General features: G+C 39.8%; 1 protein-coding gene across 4 annotated transcripts in view; it reads left to right on the forward strand.

Moving 5' to 3' along the window:
* Positions 1 to 22,162, forward strand: part of NTNG1 (netrin G1) — a 157,092-nt gene that overhangs the window by 113,706 nt on the left and 21,224 nt on the right. For 2 of the 4 annotated variants that reach the window (XM_075098271.1, XM_075098272.1), the window contains exon 6: positions 4,815 to 4,880. The exons of 1 other annotated variant lie outside the window; for it this stretch is intronic. In XM_075098271.1, coding sequence (XP_074954372.1) covers positions 4,815 to 4,880 — 66 coding nt within the window. Of the gene's footprint in view, positions 1 to 4,814; positions 4,881 to 6,804; positions 6,865 to 12,025; positions 12,194 to 17,740; positions 17,879 to 22,162 lie in introns of all 4 variants that reach the window. One more of the 4 variants, XM_075098274.1, reaches the window with a different exon arrangement.

Here is a 22,162-nt window from a genome sequence, read left to right on the forward strand (position 1 = left end):
TTATGGCTGAGGAGCTGCCATAAAACAACAACATCTTCACATTTATGCAGAATTCTCCTTTCTTCAAAGGAACAGGTATGAAACTTCCTACGTTGCTCAAAAAAAGATTGCCTGACGTTGGCCAAGCATTTTTTTAAACTTTATTAAATAAAGGGGTGATTTAAAAAAAAAACTTTCAGCATTTCGTCCCTTCTGATGAGTTAGATTTTGCAGTGTTATGAAAGTGCTGAAAGGCAAATTTTATGTGAGGAAGGTTATCGTGACCTCAGACAGACCCAGTGAGATAGAAATGCTGTAATAACGATAGTGTGAGCTTTGCAATAAGTGATGGAGTACGATCTGATATAAACACACCCAATTATTCCAGCCGCTACTAGACCTGCCATTGATTTCAGTGAGCATTATTTTTTATTATCCCTAATTTTTTGTTTAATATTAACAGCTAAACCCACTGTCACACATACAATTCCGCTGTGCTCAGCAGACATCTATATTTTAGAATAGATATTTACTCTCAGCTACTCGTGGTTTAAAACAGGCAGTGGCAAGGCCAGTTTTTTGTGACTAGAAACATGGACTTCTACTAGAATCATTGAGCTTACATTGACAATTCTTAAACGGTTTTCGTGTTTTAAGTAGAAGTTGAAGGAAAGTTAAAAAACATAATAATCAGCGTCTCTCACTTGGGTTCCTTATTGTTATTATAAATTAAATAAGCAATGCTAGCTGTCAGCACAAGTGCTCCCTGTCTGCCGTTACAGTGAGCATTATTTATGACTTACTGAGTTCGTAGCAGTGGTTTCAGTGAGTGCATTGTTCGTGGAGCGGGTCAGCAGGAACAGCTGAGGAGATGAAAATACACAAGTCTGCGTAGGGCGCGGATGCCCGGGCAGCAACGTAGTCGTCGTATGCTCCCTCAGCTGCTCTCCTCACCCGCGAGGAAGGACAGCCCCTCTCAGTGGGAATGCATTTTAAATTTACTGCCAGCTCAGGACTTTGTTGGAGTGAGAAGCCAACAACGTGCTGACCAATTTCTGTCAGCGCCAGGGCAGGTTTGCTTCATGTGCAGCTGTCTGGCTGGATCAGGGGGAAACTACCCGTTCATTTCCACTGTTTCCCCAGGCTGAAACCGCTGCGTAGCCCATGGGGCAGGCTGCACTTCCAGTGAATAGCTGAGACAGAGTTTCTTTGTTTAATATCAGAGGTAATTGTGACACTGTATATCCCAAAAAAAAGGACTGGGAGGAAAAGAACAGAAATGATCGTACACCTAATAAATATCATGCAATCAGTTGCTCCTTACTTCATGAAAGTAAGATTTTTTTTTTTTCCCCAGTAGTTATTTTCTGCCTATAATTGGCTTTGGAACAACAGTAACTAAAAATGCAGAAATTTCCAAGGCAAATTTAAAATGTCATATCTGATTTTTCTGCTCAGTTACATAGCTCACATACCTCTACTCTCAAAGGTGCCTACAGTAGCTTCACTTTTAAATAATAACACAAAAATGTACTTTTAGAAACTCTTTTTCACATTTCTGTAGGCTTGTGTGCCCAGAATAACTGTCATAGCATATATTACAGTAGACATATATCTTCTAGAATACCTAAACCACAATTCAGTAATTATTCTGGAAAATAATTCCTTTAATTACAGAATACAGTGTCCATACATGGAACTGTTCTGGAAAAGCTTGGTTTATCTAGTCAACTTCTCTATAAATAAAATGCTCAGTGGTAATCACTGAGGACTAGAAATATTTTCACAAGTTGCTATAAAAGAATAACTAGCTGCTAAATGAGTCTTCTCAGTGCCTGTTCAAAGGATGAGTCATCTGCTCTGGTACACTTGTGGGAACGACAGTCAACACTCCTTGACTTGGAGGTCTCACATACCTTTTTAGATAAAGCATTTAAAGGTGTCTCCATTAAAGAAAAAGAAAAAAGAAAAAAAACCCAACCACTAAACCCAGAAAATTTCAAAGATAAGAAGAAAGGCCTTTATCAAGAAACCTGTATCATGAAGGAGGATATAAGAAAAAAATATTATCTTTACCAAAGGCTTAAAAAAAATAAAGCAGCACATAATGGAATCATTAAGTCCCTGGGAGCATTAACCACATTACCAGGGAGCCCAGAGACACTGAATACCGCAGCCGGTCTCAGCTGGATATGACCGTGAACAACCTCATCTAACTTTGAAGTTGACCCTGCTATGAGCAAAGGGTGGAACGAATGACCTACAGAAGTCCCTTCTAAGATGGCTATATTTATCACTAATAACTAGTAATGATCACTAGTAATTATAATTAAATCATAATCTTCAGGCACTGTAAATACGCTCTTCATTGTGTTGGATGTCCATGAAGATGCTCAGTGCAATGGAATCTCATTTAAAGGGTCAGGGAATTTTTAATTATTTTGCAGGAAGTCACAACCTCCTTTTTAAGTAAGCTTGCTAAAATGAGCATGGATCTATACCATTTGCAGGAATGCAAAGAAATATGTGACACTGATTTTTCTGTCATACAAGTAATGATTTTATTTGGACAAGAGATTACTTGGGGAAATCATCATCAGAATAACGTTATAGGTGAAATATTATTGATTATATGAACCAGCTTATATAAAATATCTGATTTCCTATATAGGACTTAGAGTTTATTAAATGACAGATATTCCAGATGGTTAGTCCTAAGGCATTACAAAGCTTTAACACTATTACTTTTACTTCTGGTAATACCTAGGCCATTTCAGTGGAAGACCATTATGCATATGAATTTTTTGGAGTAGGTGTGCTACACAGTGTTCAACAACAGGACGATTTTGGCAGCTCTGGTTTGAAATGTTTCAGGTTTTCTGCAACAACCCTGATGTTGCACAACGGCTAAAAGGAAAAAAGGCTCAGGGGACAGCAGGGCCAAGTAGTCAATAAAGATTGCTTTTCCTTTTTTAGCTCGTGATTTTTATATCTATTCTCTGATGTCCAGTCCCTTTAAAATCATTAGGTCAAGCCTAAGTGTTCCTAAAACTACCAAAACTTTAACAGTGGATTAACTGTGCACGTAATTTGTGCATGTGCTCGAAACCTCTTTAACATAACCAGTCAGTCAGTCAGTGTTTCAGGAGGAGAAGGAGGAAGGTGGTGTCTCAGGTGCATGGAATTAGTCTTTCAGTGGGCTTGGGTTATCAGGCTACCTAAGTAAGTACGGCTTTTAGATACCTATTGTCATATGTTCTGACTAATGTGGTTGCCCTTCCTATGTGTGTGAATTGGTGGATCTGACCAGTAGAGGCAGGTTATTTTTGATCAATACATAGATTGAGAATCTACCAAACTGACTCTTTTTCTGTCTTCCATGTTCTTGACTGATAAGGAAATGGCACAAAACTGCAAGAATTTCATGTAATGATGCGATTATATCACAACCTGACTGATTCAGTTGCAGCAGACTACCTAACAGTAAATGGCACAGTGGAAGGCATCATCCTTGCCTTGAACTGTTCTCTATGTGGGAGGACCCTTGGGACAGCCATCCCCACCCAGACAATTTCTCTTCATCCTGGACAAATGGGTCAGAGTATTATCGAGAAAAATAATCTCCTCCTTTTACATCAGGTGTTTGAAGTCCCAGTCTTTTTGTCATAGCATCCCTGCAGGTCTTCTGCTAAGGTGGATGTAACAGTAAAACACACCTTCTTCCAGAAGACCTATAAGCCTAGCTCCTTAACGCCGACCAGGCTGTGCCAACTGCAACCTACTCACTACCCCACTGGGTTCCTTGTAGGTAGAACTGGAGACATAGCTCTCTCCCCACTAAGATCACCACTACATAGGCTGATGCGACCATTAAGGAAAATTCTGTTCAGCTCGGAAAGGACACAATTGCTGCAGTACTCACAGACGATGACAAAAATGCAGTACAAATCTGATGTTCAACCCTAGGCAGATGAAAATAGAGAAGAGATTAAAACAGGAAAAGGAGGAGAGTATAAATACCATTTCCCAGATCAGGGCCCAAAGAAAAGCTTTGTTTTCTCCTCCCGCAACCCCATCCCCTTTACTTTCAGCTCTAACGCTGAGCAACATTCTGCTAAGGATTATCACTCCCCACTCCCCCAGCCCCAGAGCACATAGCCCAAAGGAGGTGAAGCTCTAAAGAGGCATGGCTAATTCTTTCAACTGAGAGACAAAATGCTTCTACATGTAGGTAACATGTTATGTGGGGCCTTTAAAAAATGTAGGCATTTAAGGTTCCTACAAAAAAACACATCAAGCTGTAAAATATACCAGTAGAGGAGATAGGAAATAGATACAACACACAAAAGTGTGAGAGCAAAAGAAAAGGCCCACTCTACTGGTAAATATATTTCTTCTGATAGCAGAAATATATTTCACTCAAAAGGCCCTAAAACAGGATGTTATGGTAAGATATGTGTCTTTGGTAAGAAAGCCATATTTGTCTGATACTGTCGTTTTATCTCTACAGAGCAGATTTAGCAGACTATGTTCCTGTTTTGTTCCTGGTGTTAGAATCACATATATTGGTCTAGGATGTCTTCTCATCAAGGAAAATTATATTTTAAACCATGGAAGATAAATCGTTACGCACAGTGTTTTGTGTCCACTTGGTGTTTTGGGAATCATCAATTGCTTGTGTTCTTGTTCACTGTGGAGTCACGTACTGTTCAAGTGCAACCCAGCCTAGTCCCGTAATGGATGTTTGTAATCTGTGTCTTTGTCCGTGTGCTTGCGTGTTTAGAACAATATCACAGATGTAAATAACACAACCTGATTTTTCCTGATGCATGCAGATCCTCCAAAGTTTGATAGGATATGGCCGAATATTTCTTCCCTTGAGGTTTCTAAACCAAACCAAGGTAGGATGCTGTAAAATTCCTAGTGATCTAAAATTACTGACATTTCTTTCAAGGAGTCCCACATGGTGGCAAAAGTAGCAACAATGATAATCCAACTCATTTTTTCTTCTGGTGCAAAGTAATGCTCTCCGGTGAGAAAATAACCATAAAACAAACCTTACCTGGAAAGGCTTCCAACACTGAGGTTACGCACATCATCACTGCTGCAAGAAGTCTGGAGAAGCAGACGTGCAGGTTATAAGTACTGACATAACAGAAAGCCCTAGATGATGTTGGACTTGCTTAGGCAGCAGTCTATATTTTGAGGAAGTTTCGAGATGATTGAGTGAGAAAGGTTGTCATTGTCTACATCAAACCCAGTTTTAACGTCTTGTTTCCGCTCCATTTTCCCAAGTGAGCCACGAGGCATGCTCAGCTTGCGTGCCATCCACGATACAGGCAAGGTCTCTGCAGGACAGACTCCCAGTTTTCTGCAATCTGAGTGCCACACAAAAAGTTACTCGCAGACTTTGGCACAAATGATTAGCCCTGAAAGAGACAGAACAACTTTTTAAGACGACTAATAAAAGTAAGGTTCTTTGTTATTTGAAGTTGTACTCAGCTGTACTTCACATTTCAAAGTGGTTATTCATTATAAAAAATAACATTCTTTTGTTCTCCTTATTTACTGCCCTGCGCTCCCAAAAAATCCCCTGCAGAAATCCGGCCTGTGGCTCGCTTTGACTGTTCAAAGAGTGTCCTTTCTGTGCTATAACACATATAGATGGAGAATAAAATTAAGAAAAAGGTGATCTAGGAAATAGCTACTAAGCTGGACAAGACGTATTGGAAACCTGTTGAGGAATTACACTGGAAGGGCTGTAGTTAAATCAATTGATCGCTATGACCAAATCAAAACATAGGCACATATGTATAAAATCTACCCTGTTATATGTGCAAGTTTCTGTGTGCCCAACAAACCAGAAAATACTAATTGATCTGTGCTCTCTAAAAGGATTGGCAATGCACTTCAGTTTGCATTATTCACATATATTTTAAATTAAATATCCATGCTGAAGTGATACTTAGCATTCCAATAACTTCACTGAGCCTGTGTTATATTTCACAAGCTTTTGGATGTGTTCCTTAAACAAACAAAAAAACCACCCAGATTGATTTCTGCTCCTCGGCTCTCTGTAAGGATTAGCCGACGTTATTCACAGGAATTTAAAATCAAAACATTCCCAGTGAAATGATAACTTAGCATTTCTAATGGATTTCAGAGTTTAATTAGATTTCCTGTGATCTATGACTTAATTTCATTGCTAAATCTGTCCTGAACAGTACAAAATTACTCGCTGTTTCTTCCCCCAGAATAAGAGTTCTAGTAAATGCAGTTTTGACGTGTTGTTAGGGAGCATGAAACAGAAAAGCTTAAAAGCGTTTCTATTCAGATTATATGTTTGCAGCACACGTTACAATGTTTAACATTTATTGTTGATGAAGTGCTTCAGTCAGGGATAGCGTAAGAAGAGAATAATGACAGAAATCTGCCTATACCTAATACTATTTTGTTGTTTGCTTTATGCTATTAGGACAGAATATGCATGCGTATTTAATAAAACCCTTTGCAGAACACTCTGGTTACCACACAGTCATTGGTCATGGACTGGGAGAAACCACCAAATAACCTCTGACACAAACTGCCGAAGTGCATAGATGTGAATTACGTTCCCTTTCCCTACCTTGGACATTACAGCTCAGGTGGTTCAATAGTTGGTAGGATACGACTCATTCTCCCTAACGCTCACCCTTTCCTTACAAAACAAGAACCACTGTTAAAGTTAATTTAAAAGTTAGAAAATAAAGGCATTGATTTTAATCTTTTGATTTGTTCCTATATGATACCTTTTCTAATTTACTGTTCATTTTATTACCTATCCAGTTGCTCCCAAATTAGCTATGTCAACTGTTTCTTCCGTTCAAGTTGCAAACCACAAGAGAGGTAGGAATTCTTGGATTCATACAGTGGTCCCATAGTTCTCTGTGTTGTGAAAACATCGCACTGTATGAATCTGGAGTATCTGTGGAGTGTACCCGTCAGCTTACTGGTGAGGCATCTTCATCGGCAACAGCAGAGACACTAAGTCGCATCAACATAAGCCATACAAAGGCAATCATAAATATGCTTCTTAGGCAGCCACTGCTGGCGCATAAAGTGACATAGCATTTGTTTATAACAGAGTTAAATGTATGAATATGACCGTTTAGATTGTTGCCTAGAAAGCAAATGCTCGCTAGAGCCTTGTTTTCCTCACTGATATGCATAAATTGTAAAAGAGGATGCATAAGCAGGTTAGTTGAGGGCCAACAATACATTAAATGTCACTGTCCATGTCCTCAGAAGTATCTCTAACTGCCATGGAGTGTAATGCGTAGTTATGTCTGTTAATGCATTGTAAGCGTGCCTTACATCTTCATTTTACTGTAACAGTGTGCAAATTCAGAGTGTAGGCATTACGGTTTGAACTGATGTTTCAGTGTTTTATCAAAATAATGGAATTATATGGGCATAATGAAGGATGCCAATATTCGCTCTGACGTATAGGCGGCCTGTTTCGTTTGCATATCTGTCGTTCTCAGCCTGAGCCCTGAGAGCTCATTGTTCTTCCTCATCAATTTATCTGTAAAGAGTATGTATAAAGATGTTCTGTCTTTCTGTAGCTATTGTGAGTATCTCATTACTCATGAAACACATCTTAATAAGGAATAGGGGTATTAACAAATGTTTGAACTTAGTTTCACCCATTCAATGAGACCGTGATAACAAGCCGTACTGTCTGTTAACGAAGCGGGTCATTTCTAAGGTTACAACGAAATATCCTGTTTGCCTTTTGCTGGCATTATGTGGAGGAACACAGAGTCACTGGAAAATGAAAAAGAAAAAACAGTTGAATGATTTCTGAATGCACTTTTCTTGAAATACTCTGTGCTTTTAATCAGAAAATGACAGTGAGCATCGTCTCATGCATTACCCGTCTTAGTTTAAAAATTATGCTTCCCTTCCGCGTGTGTTTACTGTTGTTTCATGTGATGACGTTTCATGTTTTAGCTTCAGCTGAACTGTGTCCCCACAGCACAATAGTCTGTCATCTCAAAGATGTAAACGCAGAGCATTGTAATGGGGGGGAAATACGCCATTTGTAGAAAAAAAGAAACGACCAACCCTTTATGAGCCTCCTTCAATGGGTAATTTGATCATGCTTTCTGCAACAGGATCAAGATTGCTGCAGTAGAATCATTGCGTTGGAAATAGGCTTTAAAGGCTCATACAGTCAATCCTTCTGTGAGTTGGCAAAGGATTTGACAATTCCGGAATCATCCAAAGACAATTATCAAGTCTAACATGGCTATCTCTTCTCCCTTTTTTCTCCACGTTAAACCCCTATCTAGCTATCTTTTCCTCTCCCCTGAGGTTTTATTTTCCAAACCATTTACTCCTTACTGTTATTCAGCTTTAAACTGTATCCAGTTTATCTGTGTCTTTCCTGACGTGGTACTCGGAACTGAAACCAGCATTTTCTGGCACTGTAAGCTCATGTCATTTCATTGTGGGTAACCATTTGCAGCCTGATTTTGATACTTTCCCTCATCTCTTCCAGTGATTGCATGGCTTTGCCAGAGCATGGAAGTGATTTGGCTGCTAGCCAGGGACACGTGCCTAAAAATCTTAAGCTGTGCTTCTGGCAAGTCTAATAAGCAGGCTACTTTCTGGTCTTGGTGTGCTGGTTAAGGTGAACCACACAAGCTAGAAAGGCCATACAGCATTGACAGGTATTAGCTTCCCAGCTGGCAAGATGCTGAATGCAGTTCTACACGTTATGTTTGAGCGGTTTAGGGTAGCAGCTCATGTAGCCAGTGGTGAAAGTAATTCCATTTCAATCATTTGAGGACCCTTTACATAGCTTTTTTGATAAACACAGGGGGATGTAATAATGATTCCCTGATCGGGCCAACAGCAGTAAGCAAAATAACTTCATTTTATGTCACTAATAGAGTGGGGAAGGGGCAGGAAGCAAAATTAGCAAAAAATTGATTTAATTGTTACTTGCCATGCTTTTTTTTATTTTTCCTTTGCCATGGCTAATCTTTGATCAGGTGTTAGACTGTTTTTGAGTTAACCGGGTTTTTTAGTGTACCATATAGCATTTACCAGCCTGATGACCAAGATTCCTAGAACTTTCCTATAGCTTAGTATAAGTTCACGTTGAGACAAAGGCTTCCTTCACACAGCATGGGTGTTAAAAAAGAACAGTACCCAAAGGAGTGCAGCCAAGTATAAGAACTGGTCTCACTGTTTACCTTTAATGTTGATGAGCCACATCTGAACTTGGGTCGTCCTTCTGCGTATGATTAGGAGCATGTGTGTACATCAGACTGAGCCCTTTGTAATTATTAGATGTTCCTTTAGTCCAAATGATAACTTGGAGCAAGCCTTGTTACAGAGTGAATTACTTTATGTGTAGCTTTGTTTCCTGTGCTTTTGTAATAGCTGATTATGTCTAGTAGCCATATTACTGCAGGTCACATCACAATTTCAGAGTGGAAGTGGTGCAGTCAGTCATTCACAAAATATTCTCAATTTCTTTCTGCTACTTTAAACACAAAAGATGATGCAGTCTGTAGACATCAAGAAGTCTGATGTACTGGCACTTCTTTATAGTCTGCGTATTTTTGAAACATAAAAATGTAGTGCTCTGCTGCCTGTTACCGATTCGAGAAACAAGGCAAATTATCTCCTCTAAATTCACCTAGGGCATGATTATGTTTAGCCACAAGCCTGACAAACATACCAGCACAGCATCATCTCACCAAAATAAATTTTCTAACGGCAGCAGAAGGCAGGTCCTTTGTCAGACAGGGAGACTTAAGACAGCATGGCTTCTGGATCTGAGATGCCGAAGAGTCAGATTGCTTATCACTAGCCAGTTTTCTCATTTTAAAAGTCAAACGCATAAAAGCGTACAATCGTAACAATTTTCCCATGACTCCTGTTTGCTAGTGCTAGTTTCCACATCTAGATCTGTTGCCTCAACCCCACACAGGCACTTTTACTTGAGCAAGATGGATATACCAGGGGAGAAATGCTGCCGGGTGGCCGGCCGAGATGCTGAATCATACTGACCAGCTGCAAGAGACAACAAACATTCACACTTTTTTCCTCCCCCCTCAATTACGTCAAGTAGTAACACACGGAAACTGATACACCAAATGTTTTAGTGCACGCCAGCAGTTATAGGCATCAAAATTATCAGACTGGCATGAACCACATCAGTTTAGCAGGATAACACTGAAGAGAACAAGAATTCATGTATGTTAGCTCAATGGGCATATGTAAATTGAATTAATGTTTCCTGGCAGCAGAAAGGCAGCTCTCAACATTGAAGCATATGTTGTGCTAAGTGTTGTACCGTATAAGAAAAGATGTTATTTATTTACAGTTCACCACGTCAGACAACAGCCAGAGAAATACATATGTATTAGGTGTGCATAACATACTCATAAACGTGTATCGGTATTGCTATTCCTTTATAAAAACACAGACAAGCGCAGATACTGTCTCTGACACCCTATGCCAACAACCGGCAGGCTTATTAGGTGCCCAGGTATAATCAGCAGCCTACCCCAGGAACGGCAGCACAGGGGACTTGGCCCATCACGTATGGAAACATTTTACACCCTCAGCTACTGCTTTATCTAATTACAGGCTAAGCTGACTTCAAGACCTTGAAGCCCTTCTGAGCCACTGCATCTAGTACTGTGTTACTACAGGAAACGTACCATAATCTCTTTCACCAGTTAATAAACTACATCCCTAAAGCATCAGCATTTCTCCTACAAATCAGAAGAGTGTTCGAGAAGCTGTGTGCCCTAATGGCTAGATACCATCTCCTAATTTCCAGCTGAAATTTCTCCCTAGCCCCTTAACACCCACTTGCTCTTGTGCCAGTGTTGTGCATTAGCGCAGATACTCACTTAGGGTGGCAGAAGGCTGTCTCCTTGCTGTATTTATAGCCCGGTGATGTCCCGTCTTCAGTTTCCTGGACTAAACAAGCCAAATTATCCTAGTCTTCACTTTTTAAATAGGCTCTGTACTTCTCTGATCTTCCTAATAACCTCTCTTGCATTCATTCTGGGCTCGTAATCTGAGCGCTTTGTGGTCAGCCTTACACAAGCTTTCTACACAAAGCATAGCTGTGCCTTCTGTAAATGATATTGATACATTTCTAATTTCTGCTTCTTTCTGCATAAAACCAAGCATTGCTTGCGACTAAAGACTAAAAGGCACTAGCAGTCTGTTTAACGCAGGGGTTTTTAACAGGCGGCTGCCGTGCCAGCTGCATTTCAGATGGCTGCAGTAAGCACGCTTTCTACTCCGTACACATTTGGGAATTTTCATTATCTTCTCTGGCCCAATTGTTTTTATCTCAGAATATAAACATGCATTAATGCTTACCCCAGAAGTACAGCAGAAGTAGCTCTCCTCTTTCCTTTTCTTCTCTGTTAATTGTTTTAGGAGGTGCTGGCCAAAATTGTCAAACTAGAGATGCGTTTGGTCTTGGAATGAAACAGTCTGGTTCCCAAGGTGTCTACCAGTTACAGTACCCCAAGCTCAGTAGCATTTTTTAATACTCGCCATTTACGTCAGAACAAAGCTTTTATTTCACTTACAGTTGTGGATTTAAGCATGATGAAGTTTGACAGTTTTGTCCACTGTATTTAATATTTCTAATATGAGGAAGTTTCTCCCATGTCTGGATTTATATTCATCTCAAATGTGCAAAAAGATGAGCATTCCTATCAGCGAAACTGAGCCTCCAGTACCCCTGAAAGGTTCACAACTGCAAATGCTTCAGTTCCATCAGGTCTGCCAACAACAGCCAACCTTCGACGTCATGCCATGGTCGTCGGGCCACGCTAACCTGCCTGAAACAAACCTCACTTCCATCGCAGATAAACATCTGCTGTTGTCCATGTTACATTGATTAACATGTGTGTGCCATTCATTCATACTTCTGTTCGTGGTTCATTTTTACTAAGCATGTAATGTGCTATTACTCTGCTGCCGTATACATTTTGTATACATTTCTGTTCTTCCTTGAAAGACTGTGAATGCTTCGGGCACTCCAACCGGTGCAGTTACATCGAGCTGCTCAATACGGTCATTTGCGTGAGCTGTAAGCACAACACTAGAGGTCAGCACTGTGAGTTATGCAGGCTGGGCTACTTCAGAAATGCTTCTGCAGAGCTGGACGATGAAAATGTGTGCATAGGTCAGTCCCGGGGTAACTGCGGCTTTTCTTCTGTGCCTTTTCAGCTACAGGCAGCTGCTAGGAACCACTGCTGCTTACTTGCCAGTTGAGCCAGAATGAGCTTTTTCAATGGATAAGAACATCTGTGTAGACTTCTCGCCTCATTTCCGTTGCCCCTGTAGCCCCAAGGAGGTATTTTGAATCTGTATATGACAACGAACCTCCCTGGCTAAGGGTCCTGGGAAGACTTGCCCAGGAAGCCCCTGAGAAACTGATTGTGCTCTCCTTCTGCAGGAGGGAGCCACACCAGAGTTGTGCATGTGAAAACCGAAGGGTTGAGCCATAAATACCTGTTCCCAGTCTAACTTTCAGTATTCCTAATACAGACTCTTGAATACGTGCCTAGAGACCTACAAAAGTTGCCAGCTGCATCAATAGGACATGGGGAGTGGTGTTTATTAAGCCCTTTTATTCACTTAGATTTCATAAGAACACGTTGCAGCTGATTCTGCTCCCAGGCACAGGGCTGCAAGCGCAGTGTTCCCTCGCCTCGCCTTAGAGGAGAAACTGAAATTACACCCTTGTGGTTAGGAGCGGAATTCATCAAATCGGTTTGACGTGACGTCAGTTTAGAAGAGGGATTCCTAGGTGAAAGCAGTGTTTCCGACCTGGCATCTGCTATAGATACCCAAAATGCAGAATTAAAGACAAAATTCAGCACATAATAAAGAAAACATGCTAGGAAAAAATAGATTATCTTTATCAATGCGAGCAGAATGCGCATTGTTCATATGTCACCACAGACAGTATATGGCAGAAGGTAGGACGCTTTAGGTGAAGAGTGAACATAGTCAATAAAGGAAGCCTCATACAATGGCCAGTAGTTCACTGGTAGCCACAAAAGGCTATAACAGAGGTGGAGAATTTATTGTATAATTTCTTACAGACAAAAGCATTGGTAGAACCTGTTCTGGATTTTCATTGTGATTTTTTTTCTTTCCATTTTCCAGGAAACAAAAAGAGTTATAAAATTTTTTTTCAAGCCAAAATAGACTATGGGTATATAAATTATATTTTAATGTTCTTAATAATCCATTGCTGAGATTCAAACCAGAAACTATTTAGGTTGCTATTATTTGTTTCAGTCTGCAGCCTGACAGATTTACATTTTATTTCGTGATAAACACCCAGATCCATCCACGCACTGCATTTCACCTGTCCTTGTTTTAACTTTGCTTGGCAACACTCTCAGAAAATGCATGATCTCCTTTGACATTAATTAGTCTGAGCTAATAAGAACTTCAGTAGGCAAATCATGATTTTGTATGACTGTGCTGAGGAGATTAACCCAATCAAATGTTCTTCGAAAAAACCCACTGTCTCTTGTATTCATTGGATGTAGGTGGCAGACATCATTGGTATGACATCAGGGGTGTATAATTTCAGCTGCATAAGTAGCCCCAATGAATGTGACACTAAATTACTCTGGGATTTTTAATCAGCTCATTCAGTAACTTGTTTTCCCATGTAGACTGAAATGCTAAGGCAGCAGCTGCAGCTACGTAAGACGAGGAAGTTAATAAACCAGGAGTCAAAAATAAGTAAATTTTAAATTAATTTGCAAGTGATGGATTTAGAATGTCTTAGTAAAACAACTGTACGCTTCAAAATTGCCCAGACTCTGCATAAAAAATATTTTAAAACCTTTCACTTAATAAAAGTCTTTAAAAAAAAAAAGGGCAACATGATGCATTTGCTGACTCTCCCGCCTTAATGCAGGAAGAATTCTCTTGGGCTCCCAAGAGAATTGTCCCATGTGAGATGACTATAGGATCAAACCCTGGTTTCCTGCGTATTAGGTAATTTGTTTCAAATAAATAATATTCTTGTTGGACTAAGACAGTTTTCAGGATCACAGTGATCATACTGCATACAAAATGTATTTATCCTAGCTGAGTTGCCAACGTAAGACAAGTTCCATACTACTTCTTGGTTAAAGTCAGTGAAGTGAGGCAGATACCCAAGAGCTTTTCAGAAAACAGAGAAGTTTGTGCTTAAAGTGCGTAGGAACTGGGGCTCCTAAGATTTAATCCTGCAAAATGTAGTGTATTCTCACCTCTGAGAGAGTTGATGGATTCATCATCCTTCTAGGTCAAGCACAAAGAGTCTTGCTCTATTGGAAATGCTCATTTCTCTTTTCTCTGAGTTTAAAAGCAGTGCTTTGGGTTTGAAGTATGAGTGGAATGTTGGCATGAACGTTATAATAAGCAGATTTCCAGTGACATGTGCAAGTCTTATTCCCATGTGAAAGTCTCGTTTTTCCAGGCTAATTCTTTCCTCTTCAGCCCTAGATGTAGAAAAATGTTTGCATAAGCTAGTTTAATGGCAGCTAACAGGGCTTTGGCTCTGGTTTATCAAAACTACTTATATATTTTTCATAAATATATATGGTAAGTACATGGATAGCAAATCTGTGAATCTTAGCCGATGCTAACTAAATGGAGAAAATGTTAAATGTTTCATTTTTTAAAACTGACTAGTTTCAAAGAACTGAAATACTGAGAAGGTTTTTACCAGTGAACCAAACGCAACGCATTATACAGTGGGCTTAAATCTATTTTCATTATGCCCTTAATTTCTTTAGAAGCAAAATAAATTTTATTTCCTAAAATGAAATATCAAAAATCTGTGGATTTGTCAGTTAACTGCAAAATTACCTCATACAGGCAACTGCGGTTTCTAAATAAATTGAGGTATTTTTAAAGTTAAAAATCATTTACTTGACATGCTTACAGTGGAAAAGAATTCAACAACTCAAAGAGCTTTTTATTTTTACAAGGGCTTGATAAAGGCCTAATAACTCTTTATTTCAGTGAATACACGCACTGGCAAGCATGGATAGCATGGAAACCACCAAGTAGACCCAGAGTAATAAAACATTTCCTTTGCCTTACAACAGAAATACTGAAATGGTAATTATTGTCACGCCCGTAAGAAAGCCAGCCTTGCAGTCACGTAGGGTTCAGTTAAGACCTGTGAGCTCTCTAGAAACCCTAATGATACATGGCTAAGTGAATCCCGAGGGTTGTCCTGTAGCCACTGTCAGCCCAGCCTGAGGAGCAGTGAGCCTGCAAGCTTCAGGCCATTTCCCCAACCTTCTTTTTTACTTGTTTCATTGTGGTTTTTGGCAGCATCACACTGATATAGTGAATCTCAGTGAACAAATAACTACTACTGTAGTCTTCCCATCCTTCAAACAGTCACCAGATAGAGGTTAGGAGGAAAATTCCTTCCCCATTCAGATCTGCAGGGAGTTTTTTCCCCACCCTGGAACTTAGTGTGTGGTCTGCTTTATTAGGATGATCTGGGAATCTTAATTGAATGTTATTTAATACCCTGGATATACTGACTGCCTCCCTGTGGCACACTGGAATGGTGGCTTTTGAGTTTTTTAATGTGTTAAGTATTTGGCAGGTCTCCAGAAGTGTTCCACAGCCTGTGACATTGTGTTGGACAAGAAGCTTGGATGTTTGGTGGACTTCTGTCGGTTATCTGCCTATAGTATCAGTTCTGTATTGGGGAAGATGGAGGCCAGATTCAGTTACTAAAGGTTACTGGGTCTGCGTGGTGATCTGATTTGATCTACTACTTTTGTAAAAGGGCCTGGCTTAAAGTTCTGTTTCCACTATCTACTTTCCCTTAAACAGCACAATGTGGGCCTGGTACTTCTTACGCATTCATGGGACAGTTCAGTAGGAAGGCTTTCAGTGATTCAGGGTCAGGTTCTTGTTCTCTGGAAAGTATAACATTATGTGTCCATAAACATTCGATACCGTGGGCCATAGATTTCTTTCACAAACGTGTTTAAATCACTGTAACTTCATTATGTCCAACTAAGCCATTTTTAGCATACAAGAATCAGGCCTTCCGTTTCTAATGTAATTCCAAGCTTTTTGTCTTTCAAGGTTTTCTATAACCTCTCTTCAAGCAAATCTTACTTCCTGCATTCAATAAGTATCTCAGTTCTATACCTGTTTACATAAACATTTCATACATCCGATTAACACCAGAACTGCCAGCTTTTCAGGTGGCACTCACTGTGCTGTAATTCCGCTCAGCCTCGCACAGTACTTTTGGCGTGTCACTTTTCAGCAGCATTAATGAATTTTGCTAGCTAATTGACTCTTATTACTGTGGAACTCTGTTTGCCAAAGGTAACTATTCTTTTTCAGCATGCCAACTGTTCCAAGTGCCATCTGTAATTTATAGTTAATAAACAATGAGACAACGGATGACAAATGTCTTCCCGGTAATTTTTTTCCTGTTATGTTTTTTCCTTTGGATTTTTTTTTAATATTTTACTTCCCAGTTCAACTCCATTTTGTCATTTACAATATCGCTGAGATTTAACCTAATGCTAGGAAACAATTGCCAAAGGCAGTCCTCAAATTAGCACTGATTCGCAGACTAATCTGGCTTCACATAGCCAGACTCCCAGCAGGTCGCCCAGGTTCAGGAATTGATTTGTGTATCTTTTGCCTTCAACAGCAGCAGATATCAGATGCTGCCAAAATGTGCCTGTGGTCTCAGTTGACAGTGGAGTTACTCTGGGTCTACGTGGGGCTACATACAGATAAGATACAGCCCTTCATTTAAAATAAACAAACAAATAAATCAACTGAAGAATGGAGTGCCAAAAATGAGCTCTGCTAGCTACTGTCTTGTCTTCTCTGTTCAGCTAGCTGAAAGCTGGACTCGGATATTTAATCATGATATAGAAAAGGGCTGTGAATGAGCAACACGGTCGGTGTTGCGGGAGGAAATGGATTACCCTAGTCATTCTGTAATTAGGTGAACACATGTGGAAAATATTCAGTGGGGCATGAGCCTCACTGCATTTTCCATCTGCCCACTGGGAGGTGAGAGAAATGAAAATGGCAGCGTGAAGTTTTGCGTTACATTGCTGCTCACCTCAAGCTTTTCATCATGGAATATGTAAAAGGTTTATTAATGTCACTGATAAATACAATCTCATCAATTTAATGGCAAATATCTACCTAAATTATTATACTGCTCAAAACTATAAAGGAAGACTATCTTGGAAATAAGTAAAGTGCATTTATATAGCCCTGTAAAGACATTCAGCACTTCTGAAAATATTGAGTAACATAGATAAGCCTATTTTAATAATGCGAAACATTTCACCCTGACGGCACATTGATATATCCATGCTATGCAAAGCTTTTCTAATGTCCATTAAATTGTCAAAAACATTCTTACCGAAAAAGAATCTGTTACAATCACTTATCCTCAAATAACACGGTATCTTCTCCCTTTATATCTTTTCTGTTTACTTTTTCTCTTCACATCATAAAACATCTCTTCCTGAAATGACATATGCAAACAAATAAATGGACCTACAGTAGTTACAGTCACTACTCCAGATATCCTTAATAGACAGTCTTCCTTTACCTTTGGCACTGGAAATGCACCCTTTGTTGGTACTGAATGAATTATCACCATATGGAGACCTGAATCCAGTGTGTATGTGTTGTCTTGTTTCTGCAGACTGTTATTGTAACCCTTTTGGGTCAGTCCATGATCGCTGTAATGACAGAGGATTTTGTGAGTGTAAGGAGGGAACATCAGGGCCTAAATGTGATAAATGTCTGCCGGGATATATCTGGCACAGCTTGGGCTGTCAACGTAAGTAACTCAGAGTCGCCGCTCTCGTGCCACTTTGCGGCCGCTGCGTCTGTGTGCTACTGCATGCAGCCACTTACGAGCAGAAAATGAGCCAAACGCACTGCGAGCTGTAAGAAGGCCATACTGCCTGAGCCTTTGCAGAGGCTCCCAGACGAGGCCAGTAAATTGACTGTGCCATCCATTTATTTCAGTATGCTTTCTGTGGCCTCTCTCCTTCGCTTACTAATGCCTGGAGGAGCTCCCACTGAAATACGTAAATGTGTGTCTTGCCAACTGTGAAATAAGTTTGGTACACTAAAACATCAGAGTATTAACTCCAAATCTGAAATTCTTACTAAAAGACAAAACGTGATTTCTTTACATAGTCACTTTTATGTACTGAACGTCAGCTTCTTCAGTAACTTAACTACGCTTTCTCACCTTAAAACTATGTCCCCGGACAATAAAACTGCAAAACACTGGCTCATTACCTGTTACAATTAGTGAAAGCTAGACAAAAGCTAAAGGTAAAAAAAATGGAGGTATACTTCTTAAAAATAAGAGCTGAAATTTTGTGTAAATATTGCTAGAGCAGATGTTGCTTCAATGTTTAGTTTCATATGTAGCTTCTCCTCCGGTTAACAGGCCTTGTAAACAAGTGAGTGGAAATACCACGTCGGTATATACAGGATTAGACTTTTATTGCAAATTTCTTTTGTAGTAAATTCTTAAGATTTATTCCTTATAACTGCTTTGATCCTCTACTACCAGAAACTCTGGAGAGTCCTCTCATGCTTTTCTGTCACCTTTTCTCCCTGCCTCTCTGCATTATTACACACACACATTAAAGAGATTTCTACAAGACCTTGCTTTTGATTTTTAAGCGTGAGAAACACAAGAGAGAATGTAATTACTGACACCAATTAGCCAAATAGTGTAAAATTGGACATATAGCCACACAAATGCTCTAAATACTCTAAGCCAAATGCAAATCTTATAAATTAAAAAAAACAAAACACCAAAACGCACCACAACAATGAAGCTAGAGATCACCACTGCCTCTCCAAGTGATGGGTACCTCTGAAGTAGAAAATCTGAGCTTGTGACAATTCAGCAAACAGGTCTGGAAAGAAAACCAATAAATAAAGAATTTCAGGAAAGACTGTGATAATCAACCAATTAGCATTAAAGCTAGTACGTGAAGAGAAAGGAAGTTCGCATGGGCAACGCAATTAAATGTCACCCAAGAAAACCGGACTTTCTCAGCTTCTGTCAGAAAGCTCCTGTTTATATTTAGCAGGTTATTTAAACCATACTTTTCACATGTAGTTGTTAACTGTATTCTCATTTTCTGGATGCTTGCACTTGAGTTTTGACTCACAAAACTATTGAGCACCTACAGTTGCAGCAGAAAGTGGGCAAAGTAATGTTTCAAATCTCAGAGTTCTCTATTATTAATATCTTGAAAAATCAGATTCTAGGTATTAAAGAAAAAAAGGCACTCAGAAATCATAGGATCTCCCTCTGCCTTGCACCCCTGATGTAGGAGGAGGTTGTCACCTCACCCTAGGTACTGGGCAAAATAAGCATTAGAACTGTGAAGTATTGAGATATTGTAGCGGCAGGAACCACGGGGGGGGGAAGAAATAAAAAATTATTCTCTGCATTAGCATTTGAATAAAGTACAGTAAACACCATGTCCACACAGTGAGTCTAAAAAAGATATTAAGTAGCTGAGATATTAAACAGGTCTGGAGGTCTGTGGAGCAAATTTTACAGTCATATAATTAACATAATACTATATATATACCAGCTTGTCAAACCAACTGCTTATTAAATGCAGTATTTCCTGTCTTTTCAGGTTTGGGCATTATAACCCCAATAATGTTCTTTTAATGAGGATTTTTTTGAGCCCAACATATAAATAGCCTGATTTTAGCTGAATCAGAGTATTTGTAAAAGCTTTAGACAGTTTCTGGAAATGCAAGCTAGTGCCTCTATATTTACTGACAAAACTAATTAAGTTTCCCTCACAGTGTTGTGAGGGAATTTTCTGAACAAATCTCAGTCTGATTGTGTAACTGTTAGATACTCTCCAAGTTAGACCAAATTATCTAATCAAATTCAGAAGAAAAACAACTAGATGCGGCTATCAGTTTTATAGCACAGACATCAAATTGCCGTGTTTTACCAAGCACACACTGATTTAAATCTCATTTCAAGTCTTTTCATGGAGGAACAGAATTCCGATTCATTTAATTCTGTAGTGTGGCAATTTGAGCAAAGCTTAAAAAGATTATTTGTCTGGACATGTAGCGTGTGGTTTTCATCTGTTTCCTGAGCTTGTGTTGTACAGAAATGTATCTGTGCAAAGATGGACACACACACTCAGCAGACTAGTTTGTGTTTGTTTACTTTTTGTTATACAGAGGCTATTGGCATTATTAAGAAAATCTATTCTTATGGAGCACTGTTGCTAAAAATCATTGACCTAGGGCAACCAGAGCTTGACCTATAAATAAGTTAAATCTATACCGAAGCCAGTTTAATTGCTTGTATGACTGTATTAGTAAATGGAGGGGCTTAGCTTCATATATTAGTAATCCTTTTGGGGAAAAACCAAGGCTGAACTCATGTGATATTTCCTAAGCCTCCCAATATATCATTTGATAAATTACTGTTCATAGTCTACCTTATACCACACATGGGCAAAAACACAGAAGTGATTACCCTCGGAAGTGTTCATTTAGTTACCTCGCTCTTACCGGTTTCACCTAAAACCTTCGAGCACCTAGGCAGAGCGCTCATCACCCGCGTCTCTGTGCCCACAGAGGCCAGGCGCAATTTTAGACTTTGCCTCCCAGATAACAAGCACCGTGGTAACAGCTGTTACCCTATCGAATCCAGGGCGCGTACTGCACGGGCACAGCGGTCAGCAGCGCCCGGTTGGTTCAGCCAGGTTTGCTGCCCTCAGAAAAGCGGCATGATAGGCGTGACTGTGCCTCGCGCTGCTTCTGAGCCCCCCCAGCACCATTCGTGCCGCAGGCGCTGTGCATGCAGGGAGGCTGCTGGGCTTTGCCTCGCCGCCGCCCGCCCGGGTACCAACACTGCTGTGCTCACCAGCGTGCGTACTGAGATCAGGGCACAAGGAACGAATTAAGAGCAGAACAGGCTGGTCCTGATACCCTTTTAGCATTCCAGAAACATGAGAAAATATATAGCTATATTTCATTCTCTATAGAAATTAAACTATTTCCTTTAAAAATTAATATAAAAACAGAAAAAAAAGCTCCAAGCCTGGCAAGTAATTTACCAGGAACTACAGCTGGTTTGGGCCAGTCTTAAACTCAGCGTAGTGCTTTGTGATAAGAGGAACCTGTAACAAAAGGTAGAAATGTGTGCACACAAAAGAAGTGCCTGAGTTTAAAAAAAAAAAAAGGGATGAAGGCATAAGATTAAGCAGGAGCATTCATTTGATTTTCTCAGTGTACAGCTCATAGTCTTGCATCTTCTGCATTTTCCTGGCCGTGGCATTTCAGGAGACTGAACTCTGTTGCTTACATACAGGATCATTTAAAAATAACACCTTTTAATTTCCCACACACAAGAATTGATTCCAAAACCCACTGCATATTTATCCAGTCAGGCAAAGAAAAAGTGATGCTTTTGCCAATTCCAGGTTACCAGCACAGCTTGAATTTTCATTAGACACGGTCACCCCATGGGGGAGGAGGTGAGGGAAGGTCCAATGATTAATGTTATTCACTATCTCCTTCCATGTAGCCAATAACCAAAGAACGATGTTGAACCTGCAGCCCCACATGGGCCTAGAGCGAGTGCAAGAGTTACCAATGGCAGCTTGGACCCAAGTTAAATTCAGTGCATTATTTATTGTGAATCACTGTTTCAAACCATCTTGGTTCAATGGTGTAAGTCTTAAACAATTAGCGAATGAGTTTTCAGCCAGATGCCTTACATCAAGCTCTGAATAGTTTATTTTATTTTACCCTTTTTCGTTCATTTTAAATAGTTTTTATTAAAGCAGGCAAAGGATTACACTCTTATCTTCAATGCTCAAACTGTGCTCAGTGCTTGTATCTGTCTTCCAGACTGACCTTGTATTACTCTGCAGCCTGTTAGATAATTCATATTCTGTCACAGTGTGCATTCAACTTATTATACGATTATTTAAATATAAGCTTTTTTGTGTGCATTTTGTCATGTGTTACAAATGTTAGAAGCTGAGGCGTTTGATCAAAATCAGCATGTAGATTGAATTGCCAAAGAAAAATGAAACCTGAAACT

This window comes from Phalacrocorax aristotelis, chromosome 6 (assembly GCF_949628215.1).
Source record: "Phalacrocorax aristotelis chromosome 6, bGulAri2.1, whole genome shotgun sequence".
NCBI lineage: Eukaryota > Metazoa > Chordata > Aves > Suliformes > Phalacrocoracidae > Phalacrocorax > Phalacrocorax aristotelis.